This window comes from Lolium perenne, chromosome 2 (genome assembly GCF_019359855.2).
Source record: "Lolium perenne isolate Kyuss_39 chromosome 2, Kyuss_2.0, whole genome shotgun sequence".
In the NCBI taxonomy this organism is placed as follows: Eukaryota; Viridiplantae; Streptophyta; class Magnoliopsida; order Poales; family Poaceae; genus Lolium; species Lolium perenne.
Window position 1 is genome coordinate 20,959,848 of NC_067245.2, and position 19,170 is coordinate 20,979,017.

Genomic DNA, 19,170 nt, shown 5'->3' on the forward strand with positions numbered 1-19,170 from the left:
CCTCACACCGAGAAATACCAAGAAGCAATAAGAATGTGCAAAGTATGCAAAGGATTGAGCTCCCTAAGACGGTGTGATCAAGTTACCCAACCGAAAGCCCCTCTTGATAGTGCGGCTATCTATCCTATAATCCGGTCTCCCATCAACCACCTCGAGACCGGCAAAAGGAAAACCTATCAAGGTCATACCTTTGCCTTGCGCATCCCATCACTTGATCATTGTCGCTTCGCGAATACTCACAAATGCTCCCCCATACACTATGATGGGAAAGGTTCATTGATGCACATCTTCACTATCACCAAATGGACGGCAAGCTTCAAGCATGTGATCCACACAAGATGCTCATCTTGAACTTGCCCAACTCAACCTTGTATCTTCTCATACTCACTTAAGATAGAGCATGGCTAATATTGAGTTCCACATAAGAACTCCATCTTCATTTCTTCTTCTTGATCATATCACATATATATCTTCATACCGATGATCTTGATGCCAATACACAAGGTATATCTTTATCTTCATGGCATCCATACTTGAATCCAACACATGGAGAGCAAGTAGAACCTATGGAATATTCCTTCATATAAACTCAATGAAAACATTAGTCCATAGGGGTTGTCATTAATTACCAAAACCACACATAGGGGCAATGTACCCTTACAGCCTCGGATCTGTCGAGTCAACTGCACCTGATGGCTAGCAATGGAATCCTTGGCATGAAAAATCATCAGCTGGCACCGGAGATCTGGCTGAGTCGGCCATGTGCGCTCAGGTCCATGTGATCTTTGGCATGCAGGGCCTCCCGTATATGGCCGATCTACCTGCTCGATCAGTTGGGCACACGTAGGCCTAAAGGTTGTGGATATGCGCGCTGCTGCCGCGTGAAGGCCTATGGCCCTTCTTGCATCGGCGAGCACGTCCAAACCGGCCACGGACATGACGCTGGCGATGCTGGAGATTGGGTCGCCTTGGCTTGATGGCTATGACGCTGTCGTCAGGGACGAGCGTTGCAGGTGTTGGTCCTAGTGCTCGGTGGCTATCGCGCTGGCCTCAAACGGATCAACACCGGATGCACCCCAGAGATTGACGTTGTCCTCGCGGCGATGCCGTGCAATTGCAAGCGGTTGCTCATGACGGCCGACGGTGAGTGCGCTGAGGATAGGTGATCCTCTTCGCCTGGGGCAGGTGGTCTTCCAGCCGGCTTTACCGGGGGATTGATTGGTTTAAGATGAGTACCTCTTCACACGATGGGTGAATCTGCCCTGTGTGGTTTCGAGGAGGCAGATCTCGAGTACATACTTTTTGTTAGCACCATCGGGTACGTTGACCGTGGCATCTTTTGCTGCGATTACCGTGGTACCGACAATGATGGTTATATCAAGATGGTTGCATAGTTCATGTTGAGTTTGAGATTCCAAGGGATGACATCGGCGAGATTTTAGATGTGGTGAAGACTGTCATCCGGATGATCGGTGTTTTGCAACATGCTAGGCAAGCGGGGGCGGCAACACAGGGAGGCTTCGTTCTTGGTGGTGTTCTTTTGACACCAAGTTTCGGTTTCCGAGGTGAAAACCTTAGGTCTGACCTTCATTGGTTGTACCTGGCAATGGCGGATCTATATTTGTCTCCTTGTTGAAGGCATTGTCTGGAGTTTATTCGAACTTTCTTTGGGATGACACCGTTTCCTTCTTGGAGGTGCCGTTCTTGGAGAACCTTTTTGGAAGCGCTGGTGTGACCATTGGTGGTGGTAGTTGAAAGATCGAGATGTCGCCTAGAGGGGGGGGGGGGTGAATAGGCAATTACAAACTCTTGCGGAATTTGTCTTGTAAGAATGCGGAATTAAACTATCGTTTAGTTTACAAGCACAAACCCTAAATATGCTAAGCTCAACTAAGTGTAACAATGGCAACTAGAGCTAAGCAAGATAGGCACAAGATATATGTAGCACAAGGCTAAGCAAGATAGGCACAAGATATATGTAGCACAAAGCTAAGCACGATAGGCACAAGATATATGTAGCACAAGTGATAGCAAGATATATATACTTCAAGCACGATGGCTATCACAAGAAAAGAGAGCTCGGGTATAGAGATAACCGAGGCACGCGGAGACGAGGATGTATTCCCGTGTTCCCTTGCTTTGCAACAAGGTACGTCACGTTTGGAGGAGTGGAGGTCCCACGAAGGATTCCCCGCGCCACGAAGGCTCACCCTATTCTCCGAACCACACCCACGAAGGATAATGGCCCTTTCCTTATGGTTAGCTTTTCCTCCGCTCCGGAGATGGCAAGCTCCACAACCACTTCACAAGCTCCACGAAGGAGAAGCCCGGGCCTCTTCACAATCTTCTTGAAGAGATCACCGGAGCACCAATCACCAAGCCAACTAGGAGGTCACCCTCCAAGAGTAACAAGCTCACGGTCTCTCACTCGAACAAATCGTGGTGGAGAGCTCAACACTATGCAATGATGCAAAGCAAGAACACCGGAGGTGTTCAAGTCCTTCACACTCAAAACCCACCAAAGCAACGAATGCTAGGATGAGATTGGAGAGAAAGAACAAGGGGGAAAGTCAACCAAAGACTCCAAGATCCAGATCCCAAGAGATTCCCTCACTTAGAGAAGAAACGGTTTGGTGGAAGTGTAGATCTAGATCTCCTCTCTCAAATCCTCAAATATGAGCAAGATTGATTGGAGGAATCAAGAGGAAGAGCAAGTTCTTCAAATAGAAACAATGGAGGTGAGAGAGAGTGAAGAACTACTCAGCCCAAGGTGGAAGAAGGGCTATTTATAGCCCAAGAGCAAATATAACCGTTGGGGAAAAGTTGGGCTGAGTCAACCATCGAGGAAGCCGGTCAACCGGGCCTGGGGCCGGGCCGTCCGGTCCAGGGCCCGGTCAGACCGGGCCACAGACCGGACCAGCCGGTCCAAACCGGTCGATAGGGCCGGACCTCGAGGTCACCTGGTTGGCGCCCGGTTGCCGCCCGGTTGACCGGGCCGAGCGCCGGACACCCCGGTCTGCAGGCCGGTTGACCGGTCGGCAACCGGAACTGCTGGCTCTTCGTTTGGAGCTCGGTTGCCGCCCGGTTGACCGGTCGGCACGCCGGGCAGGCCGGTTGAGAGGCCGGTCCGACCGGGTCCCTGACCGGGTGAGCAGGAAAACATGTTTATACAAAAACTGTGATAACTAATGCTCCCGAACTCCGATTGACATGAAACCAATTTTGTTGGAAAGATAACGACGAATAGAACCCCAACAAAAACTGGAAATATGGAGACTCCTCACAGAACATTTTAGATGATTTTAGAGAGGGAGTCTCCCACCGTCAAGAAACGGTGAAGACGTCCAAACTCGAAAACGCAATAGAAGATGCATGCGGATTCCGTTTTCGATGAACTTGGGCTTGTTGTAAAGCTAGCAACAAGCTCAAGAACCTCACACAGAGAAACACCAAGAAGCAATAAGGATATGCAAAGTATGCAAAGGATTGAGCTCCCTAAGACGATGTGATCAAGTTACTCAACCGAAAGCCCCTCTTAATAGTGCGGCTATCTATCCTATAATCCGGTCTCCCAACATCCACCTTGAGACCGGTAAAAGGAAAACCTAGCAAGGCCATACCTTTGCCTTGCGCATCCCGCTCGATCTTGATGATAACTCTTCAAGCTTCACTCAAGCCGGAATGCCTCATTTGATCATCGTCGCTTCGTGAAGACTCACAAATGCTCCCCCATACACCATGATGGGAAAGCTCTATTGATGCACATCTTCACATGTCCATCATCACCAAATGGACGGCAAGCTTCAAGTATGTGATCCACTCAAGATGCTCAACTTGAACTTGCCCAACTCAACCTTGTATCTTCTCATACTCACTTAAGATAGAGCATGGCTAATATTGAGTTCCACATAAGAACTCCATCTTCATTTCTTCTTCTTGATCATATCACATATATATCTTCATACCGATGACCTTGATGCCAATACACAAGGTATACCTTTATCTTCATGGCATCCATACTTGAATCCAACACATGGAGAGCAAGTAGATCCTATGGAATATTCCTTCATATAAACTCAATGAAAACATTAGTCCATAGGGGTTGTCATTGATTACCAAAACCACACATAGGGGCAATATACCCTTACAATCTCCCCCATTTTGGTAATTGATGACAACCACAATAAGAGGGTTTATATAATGAATATTAGTGACAAGTACGCAACTTATCCGAGAATAAGTTGTATACAAGAGGTTGTATTTGATATGGTCAAGTAACACAAAGCTACTAGCCCATATCAAAACCGGCTCTACTCACACAACTACAACAAATGCAATGGATGTGAGTAGAACCAATATATATAGAGGAAACTCCCCCACAATGTATGCACGTGTGATGAACATGAATTCATTGCATATATTGTCAAGATTAACCTTTGGGATAGTTTCCACTATATATATACAACCATGCAAGACATATAAATATGGAATGCATGAGAGGCAAAACACTTAAGCACAAACCAATCTTAAGTATAAAAACCATTCCCTTAAACCCTCTAAACTTCTCCCCCATTGGCATCGATTGTCAAAATGGGTGAAAAATTTAGAAGGCCAATATAATATGAGTTCCTCCCCAAAGTGTGCACTTCTCATAATTTGAGTGGAATCAAATGCACATATCCAATGATGAATACTTGAAGGAAGTCAAACTATATTAAGGATCAAAGATTGCATAAAGATAACATGGTGAAGTGAGCTTCAACAAATAAAGCAAGCAATCAAGGATCCAATTGGACAAACAAAGATATCATGATAAGAGAGATATAGTGCTCTAAAAATAAGAAAGCTCCCCAAGGTTCGTGCACAATTTATAATGTTTGCATTTGAATACAATATGCACAAACATGGAATCCTCACTCCCTATATATCATTTAGAACACAACTAAGATAAAGAGAGTATGCTTATCAAGAACAACTTTAGTCCAACAATTACGAGATATGAGTGTATGAAGAAAATAAATAAACCAAGCACTCATAAATTTTCTTTACCAACCCACTAAAAACAAAATGGGTAAAAGATGGTCGGCAAAGAACAAGGATATCAAGATGATGGATTAACGCTCTTATGTATATGAGTTTCTAAAGTGGACAAAGTGATCCATAAAGAAACATGCACACACAAGAGGTTAACAAAATAAATAAAACAAGATATCCAAGAAGAAGTCATAAAATATACCAAAGGATGTTTGCTTAAGAAGCATATATAGCCTATGGCTCCAATTTTCACTTATGGTATATGAATGAGCTTCAACCAAGTAAAATCTCAAAAACATCACAACCAACAATAAGGGAAGTAAAGATAGTTGGAGTGTTTCGAGAAAAGCAACAAGTATCATAAATACAGATTTATTTCGCAATTTCATCAATATTGCACATAAGAGTTCTTTGAGGAATTGATATGCAATAAATTGCTAGAGGGCATATTTGGGATAGGTGAATCATAAACATGATTTATATATATCTATATATCCCCATCATATGCATCTTCTCAAATTACTCAAGTGTACAATAAGAAGTTTTCTTTAAAAGGATTTTTCAAGAACCTCAATATTTTCGAAATAAGGAATTTCATGCCAAGATGCAACCTACAAGAGGTTGGATGATATATGAGTATGCATGAACAAGATACTTGTTACCGAGATAGCAATGGCTTTATGTAGAAGATAAGAGTTCATCGATCATCCTAGCTTGACTCCAATTCTCATATGGTGATAACTCCTTCCTTATAGATGAGACAAGCCTCCATTGCATCTCCAATGTACCTAAAACATCATTCAAGTACATCTTGGTCCCCAAACTTATTGGGTCCAACATGGTTAGGCTAACCACAATATATAGGACACACTCCATATAAACATGTGCATATTTAGATGAAATTTGAATTTCATGTGCATATTCCCTCACTTAGAGAAGAAACGGTTTGGTGGAAGTGTAGATCTAGATCTCCTCTCTCAAATCCTCAAATATGAGCAAGATTGATTGGAGGAATCAAGAGGAAGAGCAAGTTCTTCAAATAGAAACAATGGAGGTGAGAGAGAGTGAAGAACTACTCAGCCCAAGGTGGAAGAAGGGCTATTTATAGCCCAAGAGCAAATATAACCGTTGGGGAAAAGTTGGGCTGAGTCAACCGTCGAGGAAGCCGGTCAACCGGGCCTGGGGCCGGGCCGTCCGGTCCAGGGCCCGGTCAGACCGGGCCACAGACCGGACCAGCCGGTCCAAACCGGTCGATAGGCCGGACCTCGAGGTCACCTGGTTGGCGCCCGGTTGCCGCCCGGTTGACCGGGCCGAGCGCCGGACACCCCGGTCTGCAGGCCGGTTGACCGGTCGGCAACCGGAACTGCTGGCTCTTCGTTTGGAGCTCGGTTGCCGCCCGGTTGACCGGTCGGCACGCCGGGCAGGCCGGTTGAGAGGCCGGTCCGACCGGGTCCCTGACCGGGTGAGCAGGAAAACATGTTTATACAAAAACTGTGATAACTAATGCTCCCGAACTCCGATTGACATGAAACCAATTTTGTTGGAAAGATAACGACGAATAGAACCCCAACAAAAACTGGAAATATGGAGACTCCTCACAGAACATTTTAGATGATTTTAGAGAGGGAGTCTCCCACCGTCAAGAAACGGTGAAGACGTCCAAACTCGAAAACGCAATAGAAGATGCATGCGGATTCCGTTTTCGATGAACTTGGGCTTGTTGTAAAGCTAGCAACAAGCTCAAGAACCTCACACAGAGAAACACCAAGAAGCAATAAGGATATGCAAAGTATGCAAAGGATTGAGCTCCCTAAGACGATGTGATCAAGTTACTCAACCGAAAGCCCCTCTTAATAGTGCGGCTATCTATCCTATAATCCGGTCTCCCAACATCCACCTTGAGACCGGTAAAAGGAAAACCTAGCAAGGCCATACCTTTGCCTTGCGCATCCCGCTCGATCTTGATGATAACTCTTCAAGCTTCACTCAAGCCGGAATGCCTCATTTGATCATCGTCGCTTCGTGAAGACTCACAAATGCTCCCCCATACACCATGATGGGAAAGCTCTATTGATGCACATCTTCACATGTCCATCATCACCAAATGGACGGCAAGCTTCAAGTATGTGATCCACTCAAGATGCTCAACTTGAACTTGCCCAACTCAACCTTGTATCTTCTCATACTCACTTAAGATAGAGCATGGCTAATATTGAGTTCCACATAAGAACTCCATCTTCATTTCTTCTTCTTGATCATATCACATATATATCTTCATACCGATGACCTTGATGCCAATACACAAGGTATACCTTTATCTTCATGGCATCCATACTTGAATCCAACACATGGAGAGCAAGTAGATCCTATGGAATATTCCTTCATATAAACTCAATGAAAACATTAGTCCATAGGGGTTATCATTGATTACCAAAACCACACATAGGGGCAATATACCCTTACAGTAGTTCATGTTGCTTGGCTGATCAGTTCGGCGGGCATTTTATTTTTTTTTCTCTTTTTTTTGGCTGTGTGCATCCTTGATGTCTATTTTGACATTATGTTGTTGCAGAGGCTGGGTGTAATTGATATTTCTTGATATTAATATATACCCTTTATCAAAAAAAAACATCATTGAACAAAGGGTTTGACACTAAAACAATGAACAACCCGAAGCCACCAAGTAACACCTACAAACTCAACACTATGTGGCCAGTAAAGAACCCACCTATGGCTGGCTCCTCGGACAGCTTTTGGAGCTGCTTCACCGGTGTAACACAAGTGGTTCGGTTCCTGCATATCCCTTACCACTAAAGGAAAGGCTCGACGAAGGAGAGGGGGGAGGGGGGTGGAGGGGGGGAGTATGTTAGCTGGGTAAGGACAAAGGCTGGATCAGTTCTATCCACTCATTTGATTTGCCCCCGCTCATATATATTTCTGGGTCCACCACTGAGGCCCGACATATGCAAGTCGAACGTTGTTTTCGGGGAGCTGGGCAGAAGGAAAAGAGGCTCCTAGGTAGATTTTTCTCGCCCTGCTTCAAAAGTACAGGGTGCACGCTACGGCTTTGACCTAACAGACTTTGTGTGAGAAAGTTTGACATTAATTCGATTTAGAAAGCGTGCTTACTTTAAATTTCAAAAAAGAATTGAGGGTTATTTTTATTTTATTTTGGAGTAGTAGAATTGCTAGAAAAATTAGGATTTCCTTGTAGAATTGTAAACTAAAGTAAGTCCTTTTTATGCCCTAAAAATACAAACAACGACCCACTCCTAGGTACCGGACATCGTCGAGGTAGTCTATGCTGAACGAAGAGCACACATTCGATCCCATCACAATCCTTAAACCATTGAGCCATCTTCAGAGGTGGGGGGGGGGGGGGGGGAGGGAGGGGCTTCGACTGGAGGAGGCGACGCAAGGGAGAGATGCTCGGGGATAATATACATATAAACCTTTGTGCACTGTTTCCTTATTGGGGACGTCGTTTTTTGGATAGTCCGCAATTCAGGTGTTGTCATGGTGGTGGATGTATTGTTGTTGTTAGGCCCGAGACACTGTAGCGGGACTTGTTTCTTAGTTTTCTTTTCCTTTGGCTGTGTGCATCCGTAGTGCCATTAGGGTGGTGCGTTGTTGCAGAGGCTGGGTGTAATTGGTATCTCTCGATATTAATATATTCCCTTTATCGAAAAAAAACATATAAACCTTTGTTCACTAATATATGATCGTTTTGGCTAGCTAAATTAGCTTAGGCAAAACATCTTATATTAGTGCAACTCGTTTCTAGTTGTAATTTCCCACCTTGTAGAGTGCAATTGCATTTTGCTGCCACTTTTTTTTTGAATTGCAGTTGGGTTTTCTCATTTTTTTTATCTTGATAATGGGTGCTTTTATTACTTGAACAAGTAATTACATCCGATCTCTTCATAATTAGGATGTACACAGCCGTTTTAAAGTTCTCTAAGTGTTCACGAAAAAATGAAAAAGGTGAAATACATGTCATAAAGAGAAAATGTAAAATGCCTATGAAACAGGAGGAGCTTCAATCCGCAGATTATGAATAAGACTTTAACATATATAGTCCGATATTTGTAAAGCCAGCTTGCGTGTAAATTATGTGTCATGACCCGAGAGATTACAGCTCGACCTTACAAATAATATCTCAAATACCATCTAGATATATTTAAATTTAGATAAAATTGAGACATCTTTCATTAGACGGGGGAGAGAGTAATTACCAACACAGCCTCATCGGGGGTTTATTGCGGCCTCAGCCAGAGATGCTCAAAAAGTACACAGCTGATTACAAACCAATCACTCCGTATTTACCCAGGAAAGAATGGAGTAAAAAGTAGAAAGAAGATGAAGGACACCAACACTACAATTAAGTACTGAACGAACATTAGTAAGACTATGCTCCATAGTTTGAGAGAATAAGAGATTATTGGGGCGGTCAGTGAAAGATTAGTACTGAACGCTCCGATAATATCCTTCTCTTTACTTGTCCTTTCACAGGCCCAGCATCTGCGTGTACCATAGGTCGTCGGTGCAGGCGCCCCACATGGCCTCGCCGCCGAACTCCAGGTCGGGCAAGCCGACGTCGGCGTACAGCCCAGCATGGAACGACGACTGATCGGACCAGCACGTGCTGGCGCCAAACAGCTGCGACTCTGCCTGTAGGTGTTGTTGCTGGGTCATCAGGCCGCCACCGTGAGCTTGCGGCGGCTGCCACACCGCCGTGTCGAGCATGGCAGCACACGTGCTGCTGTTGCTGGACGATCCGTCGTCGCATCCGGGCGCGCTCTCCGCGGCGGCAACCATCGGCGCCGGCGGAGACACGAGCTGCACGCCGCCATCGGCCGACATGGACGGCGACGAAGACACGGCCGTGGTGCAAGATAGCTCCATGTCGGCCGCGGCGCCCAGGTCGAGGTCGAAAACGTCGTCGACGGGCCAGCAGTACCCGTCCGCCGTGACCGGAAGCGCCGCTGACGACGGGCGCGGGACCACTGCGCCGTCGGAGGAGTTGGAAGTGGCGTGGACGCGCTCGAGGAGGCGCGGCATCCAGAGGCACCGGACGAGGTCCCTGAACCGCTGGCCGCCCACGTCGCACCCGAGGCGCCGGGCGTGCCGCTGCACCCGCGTCCGCCAGTAGTTCTTGATCTCGTTGTCCGTCCTGCCCGGGAGGTGCTGCGCGATCTTGGACCACCGGTTGCCCCATCTCGAGTGCAACTCCAAGATCAGCAGCTGCTCCTCCACCGTCATGCCGCCCCGCCGCAGGTCCGGCCGCAGGTAGTTCAGCCACCGCAGGCGGCAGCTCTTCCCCGTCCGCCTCAGCCCCGCGCGCCGCGCCAGCGCGTTCCACCGGCCCTCGCCGTTGGCGGCGACGTAGTTGGCGAGGAGCACGTCCTCGTCCACCGTCCACGGCCCACGCCGGAGTTCGTCCGCCCCCGCCGCCTCCTCGCTGCTCAGGTCCCGCTGGTCATAGGCCATCTCCACAACAAGACAAGTTATCTATAGGGATCGACCGGTGATCAAATGATGAGATGATGAAAAGGGCGGGAGAGCCATGGATGCGCTTATATAGAGGAGAGGAGTGAGAGGAAGATCACTTTGCTAGTAGTGGGGAAGGAGGTAGCTTGGTTGGCTTGGCTTGGACTTGACAAGAGTCGAACACTTGGACTTGATGATGGTGATGATGATGATGGAAGGCAGGGAGCACGCCGCAACCGTGGAGGATTAGTTTAAGCATGCGCTGGTCTGATGATGAATTGAACTCAAAAAAGCCAAAAGTTGAGGCGTGATTAGTCTGTCTTTTGGAATTAGAGCACCAGATTAACGATGCTAACCCGGGCGCACACGCCAAGCTAGTTTAATTGTACGGGGTGCTTTGGTCTCTATCCAGTATAGCATTCTCGATGTCCTCAGGAGTGTGTTGGCTAATGATCAAGTTGTTACACCTACGATATCATCACCAGAACCCAAGCCTCAAGAGGTGAAGACAAATTTCAGAACACCATGTTGGATTCAGTTTGGTAACATTCAATTACCAAGCTGGTGACCAGTGTGGCCAAGGAGGATTTGTCCAACTCAAGTTTATTTTTTGACAATCAATATCATATATATTTAGTAGCAGAAAATAAAAAATGGTAGAGATACATAAGAAGCGGTTGAAAAACAAAATCTAAAAGAAACGAGCAAATTTTCAAGGTTTTTAAATTCTTTCTTCTTCCATAACACAATCTCGTACTTTTCTTATGGCATACAAATGTAAATGCCAAACCATAAACCTCAAAATACCAGCAAAGGTTCTCCCATAATTTTAATTTGAGCCGCAATGCAAAGGTTACGTGCACCACAACTATTAAAGTGATCAATCAACATCGGCAAGAGTACCAACACCAATATACTAAGCAACCGAATAACTTGATCGACGTAGCTGTGGAGCCGAGAGCACAAATCACCATTGTCGAGGACAGAGCAGCTGGGACAAATATTACAAGGACAATCCTTCTCACGGCAACCATGAGAAAAGATCCAAAAACGATTTGTCGAAGCAAGTCTGAATGACCATAATAACTAGAGAAATTTATTCTTCCAGCACAACCATCGACGCGGAGAAGGAGATCTTTGTCGTTGAATTGACAGTTTGACACAAAGGCGATAAACAGGATGCTACCGAAACTCTAGCCTAATCTATTGAAAAGACTACTTTTATTAAGAACTCCACGCATAGATCGGGTAGTTCAATTGATATGTTTTTTTTATTTTTTATTTCAAAAAAAGAATTCAAAAGGTTTTTTATCTTTAGAAAAGAGTCATGTTTATTTTTGTTTGCCTAGGTCGGTTCGGATTACGGTTTTGGAGATTGCCTATATAAAGGGTAGGTGGTTGCCATTGTAAAGGAGCATTGAATATTCTTGAGTTCTTGTTCAAAAAAAAATCTTGAGTTTGAGAATATACAAAATACATTCCATGTGGAGGCACCAAAATACCAGGTGTGTGATTGCTGATCTGGGTCTAGGGTTTTCCTGTCCCAAGCCCCATCACTAGTCACCCCACTAGCACCAAAAACGGGCAAAGCCAAAGGAAGCTAGTGTCGAGGTTCGTCATAGTGAGACGAGGAGGATGAATTTGGGACATCGGCCTTCAAATCTGGTGTAGAACTTATAGGTGACTTTTTTACACCGCAACTAGTGACCATCATCACCTAGACGCATGTGCGACCAAGATACAATGCATGACAACATCCTCGGGCACCACTTAATTGACATATAGTCAATGCTGCCATCCGAAGCCCTCTACATGATCTAGGTTTTGCCCTCGCGTCGCCACTATGTTAGTATGACGCGAGGGCTGGCATATACTATACAAATGATTGCACACTCTATAGCCTTCTTTGTCTATAGTGTGGTCCTACCCGAACAAACCTTGTGTCTGGTAAGATTTATTAGAAGTTTCAGGAACTTTCACGTTTACTTATCATAACATTTGCGTGAATACATGGGCTGATGTGTCACTACACTACTGAAGATAAGCACATATGCATGCCGGCCTAGCTAGCTAGCAGTATCTCGCTCTCAATTATATTATCATTTACTCTACTGTTTGAACTGTAATAATTAAGCAGGATGTTTGTGTAATTGAGAAAAGAACAATCTTGTTGAAATAATAGAGCAGGGGTATGGTCAGGTTCCACATCGAAGATGCGAGAAGTTGAAAATTTTGCATGCAGGTCAGCAGATATAGTAGCACAGTTCGGATTGGATTTTTTTTGTCCGGTATAGGTGTACAGCTGTTTTGTCAAACTCGTCAGCAGACTCTGGTCTCCTCTCTGACGCAGCAGATGTATGCACCTCTCAAAATATACTAGCTAACCAATACAGTCCAAACCTAGTGATGTACTGAACTGTTTTTTAATCTTAGGCTTAAACAACCAAGATCGGTCCTTCGCTGGTATTCGATCCAATCTTGTGCTGTGGTCGCATCGATCGCCAGTTTGCTATATTTATTCTTGCATCTTAAACCGAGTACTCCTGCCATCCATAATATAAAGTTAGTCAAAAATCAACCCAAAATTTACTAAATTTAAGTAATATATATAATAACAAATAATTAATATATAAAATAAATACATTATAAAATATTTCATAGTGGATTTATTGATATTGATTTGGAATTATAGATCTTCATACTTTTTATATCATTACAAAATAAACCTACCATGGAGACATTCTCCTAGAGACTTCTTAATTTGTCCCTTTCAAAATCACATGGAGTCACTTGCCTGGTCTAGAGACACTTTTTGAGAGACTTTAGAAAGAGTCTCAAATGTAGATACATTATTTGATACATTTGCATAAAGAATGAAATTTACATCCTAGAGATTTTGACGCATTCCAAATTGCGACTGAAAAAATATGTACCTGCAATAACCGAGACACTTCAAAAAATCTATTTACATTTTATGTAGAGACACTATTTTATACAGTTTGCTGGTTCTCTAGAGACATATGTTTGATATTTTAGTCACGGTGTGCAATAATCATAAGAAATTAATTACACGTATAAACAAGTTGCAAGTTTGACATAGTTAATGGAATACAATTTTTTTTATCATAAAGGTCATTAAAATCCAAGGTTAGTTTATTAACTCAAATGAAAATAATTTTAGTTGCATTTCAAGTACTAAACCCATCTAGAAGTCTTGCTTCACAGGAATATCTTTTGTAACATGTCACATGTTCGCACGCCTGGTGCGGCCAGTTATCACAAATACTAGAAAAAAAAAGATAAATTAAAAACATAACATGGAAATTGCAAGGAAATAATTATTCTTGTAATTCTATAAAGACTTAGAAATAAAAACGTAGCTCTAGAAAGTCAAGGAATTGTGTAAATCTCACAAAATAATGGAATCTATTATAGAGCTACTGAAGTTTATGTTAGTTATTTTAATTTTACATTCCAATGTTTACGATAATTTTCTGGAATGTTCTCTCAAATTTTCTTATTATTTTTTTTAATTTTCCATTTTTTGGTTTATATTTTTTAATAAATCGTGGCTCAAAAAGGATATTATGACCAAAAAATCTAGTCTTCCGTTTACCACTTTCTTTTTCTTTCCGATACAATTTTTTGAATCCATCAAATTAGTTTGTTGGGTATTCAAACAACATGATTTCACATTTTTCTACTTTCCATCTCCTTTATGTTTTTTCGTACTTTTGTATCTACCATGCGTGTAATTTCTTTTGACACGGCATCATAGAAACCACATTTAGAGGCCGGATGACAAGATCATATTCTAAATGGTTTCGACACAAGAAAAATAAAGATTTTCTCGTTCTGAAGTTGAGGGACCAAACTCTTCAACTTAAAAAATGGTTGAGGACCCCAAAATATACTTTTCCGTGGAGGAGATATTATATTAGCTAGTGGGGCTATTAAAATTGATGCTGGGGGCACTCGTCTCCTCAGAAAAAAGGATAGTAACAAGTAGGATAGCGGGGTTTGTTTGTGCAAAGTGGAGTATCGCGCATGCCAATTATAGCTAGTTTTTTCTTTTTTATATTCTTTCGCTTCTTCTAGTTTGATCATAAAAGTCATAAGTTAATAATTTGTTCCTCGAGTCGGTCAGTGTTTGTAGGCTTCGAATGGGCAGCATGAGCTGCATGTGTAATGTGGTAACTTGGTTCAGATAAACTCCGGCGGCCGCTTTTACGTGTTCAAATTCATGGAGCTGGTGTGTACGTCCTGTGTACATAGATCAAAGACAGAAAAGGCAGCTGGCTAGCTAGCTAACTACAGACAACAGAGAAGATCACGCTGTCAAAAAGCTTAAATCAATTTTTTTGAAACTCGAGTTGCTAATGTGGGTTACATATATGGAGACCATTACATTATACTTGTAGACAGGTATCTGGAGTACACTAGGATATTAAGTGAAAGAGTACAGGATGTTAGCTGAAGCTAAGCCTTTTGGACAGCATGCATGCAGGGAGAAGAAGGGCATACAACATCTGATACACGAGGGGAGCTCGATCTCAACTAAACTTATATTGATAAAAGCAACTTGTCCCGGGTTTAAGGACACGCTGAAGAACATGTCCCTTAAAGCAGAAACAACATGCCTGATATGTTTAGCACTAATGAACTACGTGGCCGGGGCGTTACCTAGTTCCTACATTCTCATCACGCTCGTGTGTGGAATAACAGATAAACTAAAGTTGCTTTCCTCCTTTTCCCTCCATACCTTCCCTTTCTTATCTTGTCTCGTTCTCGATCGATCATGTCTTGTTTGAGTGAAAGTAAAGAAGACCTTTAATTAACAGTGATATATCTACATTTGTTTATGATGATGCCCCCATCGATCGCTGAAGTGAAAGGAACGAGCAAAAACATGACACTTGTAGGGCGCTCACAAGAGCACCTAGTGTTTGAAACCGAAGAGAATAAGAATTTGGTGCTTGTTGGCCTTTCCTGCATCTCCTTAAATAATTAACCCTGCTAGCTCATGATGGTAGCTTTAGTTACAAAGCTTAAGTTAAGCTTTGCAAGCAACTTCTCTGTTCCTCCTTTTCAACACTTCTAGTTCCCATGCTAAAGCAAAGTTTTACAACATGTGACTGAAATGTTGATCCATATATACAAAGTTCCATACAAAGTTCCAGTAAAATAATGGTATTCATTTATATATACTTTTGGATCAAAGCATCCCACTGGTGACTCTTGTTGCAAGGAATGAAGGGACGCACATGATTGAGGTTCTGCAGTAATCTGATTAAACCAAAAGTAAGCTAATCTTCTTTTCTCAGGGAGCTAGTTAGTTTTTAGCATTCCTTGGCAGACATCAACCTGGGCGGCCAATTGTTAATTTCAGTGCCTGAAAAGGGCCATTCTAATTGCGGCGCAACTTAATTAACGGGTACTATAGCCGGCTTGGCCAGTTGTGTAATCCTGCACACCGAATAACCATTAAAGAAAGCTAACACATGTACTGGTGATGTTAAGTTTTATTGGCGTACTACATTCCCACTCCACTCACAAATCATTGTATTTTAGTGGCTGCCACGGCATCCATGGTCATTACAGATAGTGACTCCCTACAGAACTGTCCGTCTTCTTCTGCCCAGATTGGCCACGGAGCAAATGGCAGTGTCACTGAAGTTGCATACTTGCATCCATAAACGCAACATGAAAAATGATGGGTGCCCTAAGTAGGGTTTTTCTTGCCCAAGATAAGTAAGTCCAAGCTTTTGTCTTGCCTAAGATAAGTAAGTCCAAGTTTTTTCCTAAGCTAAGTGAGTCAACCATCTTAATTTGACTAGAACCGCTACAAAATCTTTAGACCCTTGACTGTTCAAAAGCATACAGATAAAACCATAATAACAACGGCATATATATTTATTAAATTAAACGAGCACTAATCCGGTGCGTCGCTGGTGAGAAGTGACCAGGCTGACGACTAGCTATTACTATTAGCTTTTGACATCTGATTTTAGAAAGAAAACAACAGGCAACTCAGGGAAAGGTCTTGACTTACGTGGTGTGCTGAGTCGTTAGTGCGAGCCGTGGTATAAAAATAGAATAAAAACGACACCGAGTTGTTCAGGATTTGATTAATTTTATGTGGATAAATGAGCTGTTTGTTCGTCAAAAGGAGAAATAAAAGAGTCATTGCTGGTGTGCAAGTTTCAATGCGAGGTCCTTGAAGAAAACGACGTGCTTGCTGGGATGAATTAGCATCATCTTCTTCTAGAAGGAAACACATGTCGTTTGACTGTTATGTGTGTAGATTGTTGATTATTGATCAGCATAAGTAATCAGTGGCGTAGCAGTTTGTAGTGGCAATGAGAGTGTGCGACCATGCGTTAAAGCAAGCCTTGATTCAGGAGGAAATTTACTCTGAACAATTCTTCAGCTACCCCATTTACAGCCACAGCTAAATAAAATAACTCCTGTTACTGCAAGACAAGACAGCATTACGTAGTAAAACATTTGACAAATCCAGTCGTACTTTAAGTGGGTTGGAGATGAACAAATTAGGGAGCACAACAATTTCCGAGCAGGGAGCATCGAGATGCTCTGACCAAACCCAAACGGGTCTCATGTCCTGATCAGAGTTCAGTTTGTTGTGGTCAAGTCCGACAGGTGTTGCGCACACGCAGCAACGAATTCCAAGGGCTGAAACAAACGAAGGAACAGACCACTAACCATTTACATTAGTAAATAAACATGCCGCGTAGTTAAGCAGGACTTTTTACGACAGAGCAGATTGTTCTTGGCTGTGTTTCGCGGACTCCCTGACAGAGCAAAGAAGCACTGTTTGGTAGTGGAGTTGCAAAGCAGAATGGGCAGTTGAAATAGTGCTGCTGATTGATCTAGTACCTAGAAGAAGAAACTGCACTAGAGTGCTAGAGACCTAGTAGCTAGATAAGTCGGCAATGGGATCGGATTAGACAGGCATCTGCTACCTCCTTGTGCTTGCTGCTGTCTCTGCTTCCGGCAGCAGCAAACAGCGAATCCTGGATGTTTACTGTTGCACCTTTTCTCCCTTTTTATTGCTCCTTTGCAATAATGTGAATATTCAACTATTTCTTTGCCTTTGAACGAATTTTTAACGTTTGGACGTGTACTTCGTGTTAGAATTCATGACCATATTGTGTGTATAATAGATATATGGTCTTCTATATGTTTTCTTGTATGTGTGTATGTGACTTGTACGCAAGAACATACACTTGTAATAACCTTTATACATAGCTAAAATGCTAGATCAGTATAAGTTACCACAACTTGTGGTTTTCCAAATCTTCCACTCCTTTTTTTTTTTTCTAAATCTATCGCATTCTGGTATTTTTTTAGCTGAGGAAGGGCCTCGAAGGACCCAAAAACTATATTAATCTTTGCCGTGGTTTTACAAAGAGTGCCCCAAGCAAAACAGGAATTACAACAGAGTCCTCCAACTTTGCATACATGACCTTGAAATAGAAAATAAAATTCAATAATGTCCTTCATCACCGACCACGAACAGAAGCTTGGGATCGCGTGCATCGATGCCAAAGTTAGGGACAAGGCAACTTGGGGTGGTGTAGACGGAGCTCCCGGCCCACGATGAAGCTGAAGAAGGGCCTCTCATAAGGGTTACCGGCGGGAAGGTTGAGAGGGAGATGGTACCGGGTAGCGTCCAATGCCAAAGTTCGGAGCAACCATCATTCATCACGAAAGTTGGTAGCAGCCCGGCTATTGGCCGGCGAAGGGCCACCGAGGATGCACTCCAGAAGACCGCACTCTCCACTTATTCCCGTGACATAGATCGGCAAATGGCACCCACACATCATTGTTCCTCATCTTCTTCATCACCTCGAGGACCTAGACAAGGAAGAACATCAACCACATCGCCTCGATCTAAGGAGCCAACATAGAAATTGATTAAGGGGAGTGTGGCAGCAGCGCCTCCGGCATTTTACCATGAAGCATTACCAGCTGCCACACCACCACCACCCACGGACAACTTACATTGACTCCAACGATGAGATCCTGAACAACATCATATCAGTCGTCACTGGGGCCAAAACTAGAAACTATTCTATGAACATTATAGCTATTACTCTACAAAGGAGGGTCCCTCACCCAATCTCAATGTTGACCGGCGCTGGAGAAGAGGGGGGAGAAGTGTCAGCCCAGATCTAAGAGCATCTCCACCGGCGGCCCCCAAATAGTCGCCGACAGGGGCGCTGACACTGCTGTATGGGGAGCGTCGGCGGTGCATCCTCCATTTGGGGACATAGTTCCCACACCGGCGCCTCCCAAACGGCAGCCCCCCAATTTTTTTTTACAATATTTTGAAACAACATATCAATCACATTTTATTCATAAAATCACACAAATAGAATTAAATTATTCATACAATCAATCAAACAAATAGTACTTAAATTATTCAAACAATCAATCAAACAAATAGTACTTATATTATTCATACAACCCAACAAATAAATAGTACTTAAATTATTCATACAGGCAAATAAATAGAAATAAAATCATGCATTTTTGGTGGCACCTCTCCTTGCCCACAAATGCGTAGCTAGATCTGCCTTCAGTTGTGCATGGACATCTGCATCTCGAATTTCATTGTGCAAA

The 19,170-nt window shown here is 43.4% G+C and overlaps 1 protein-coding gene across 1 annotated transcript; it reads right to left on the reverse strand.

Moving 5' to 3' along the window:
- Positions 1 to 9,265: 9,265 nt before the first annotated feature.
- Positions 9,266 to 10,793, reverse strand: LOC127331428 (myb-related protein 340). Its single transcript, XM_051357599.2, has one exon. It carries the CDS (start codon positions 10,522 to 10,524, stop codon positions 9,541 to 9,543), a length of 984 nt encoding a protein of 327 aa, XP_051213559.1. The 5' UTR covers positions 10,525 to 10,793; the 3' UTR covers positions 9,266 to 9,540.
- Positions 10,794 to 19,170: the final 8,377 nt, after the last annotated feature.

What these genes read in the sequence shown, in the direction of transcription:
- LOC127331428 (XM_051357599.2), bottom strand. Translation starts at nt 10,524, where the DNA reads ATGGCCTATGACCAGCGGGACCTGAGCAGCGAGGAGGCGGCGGGGGCG.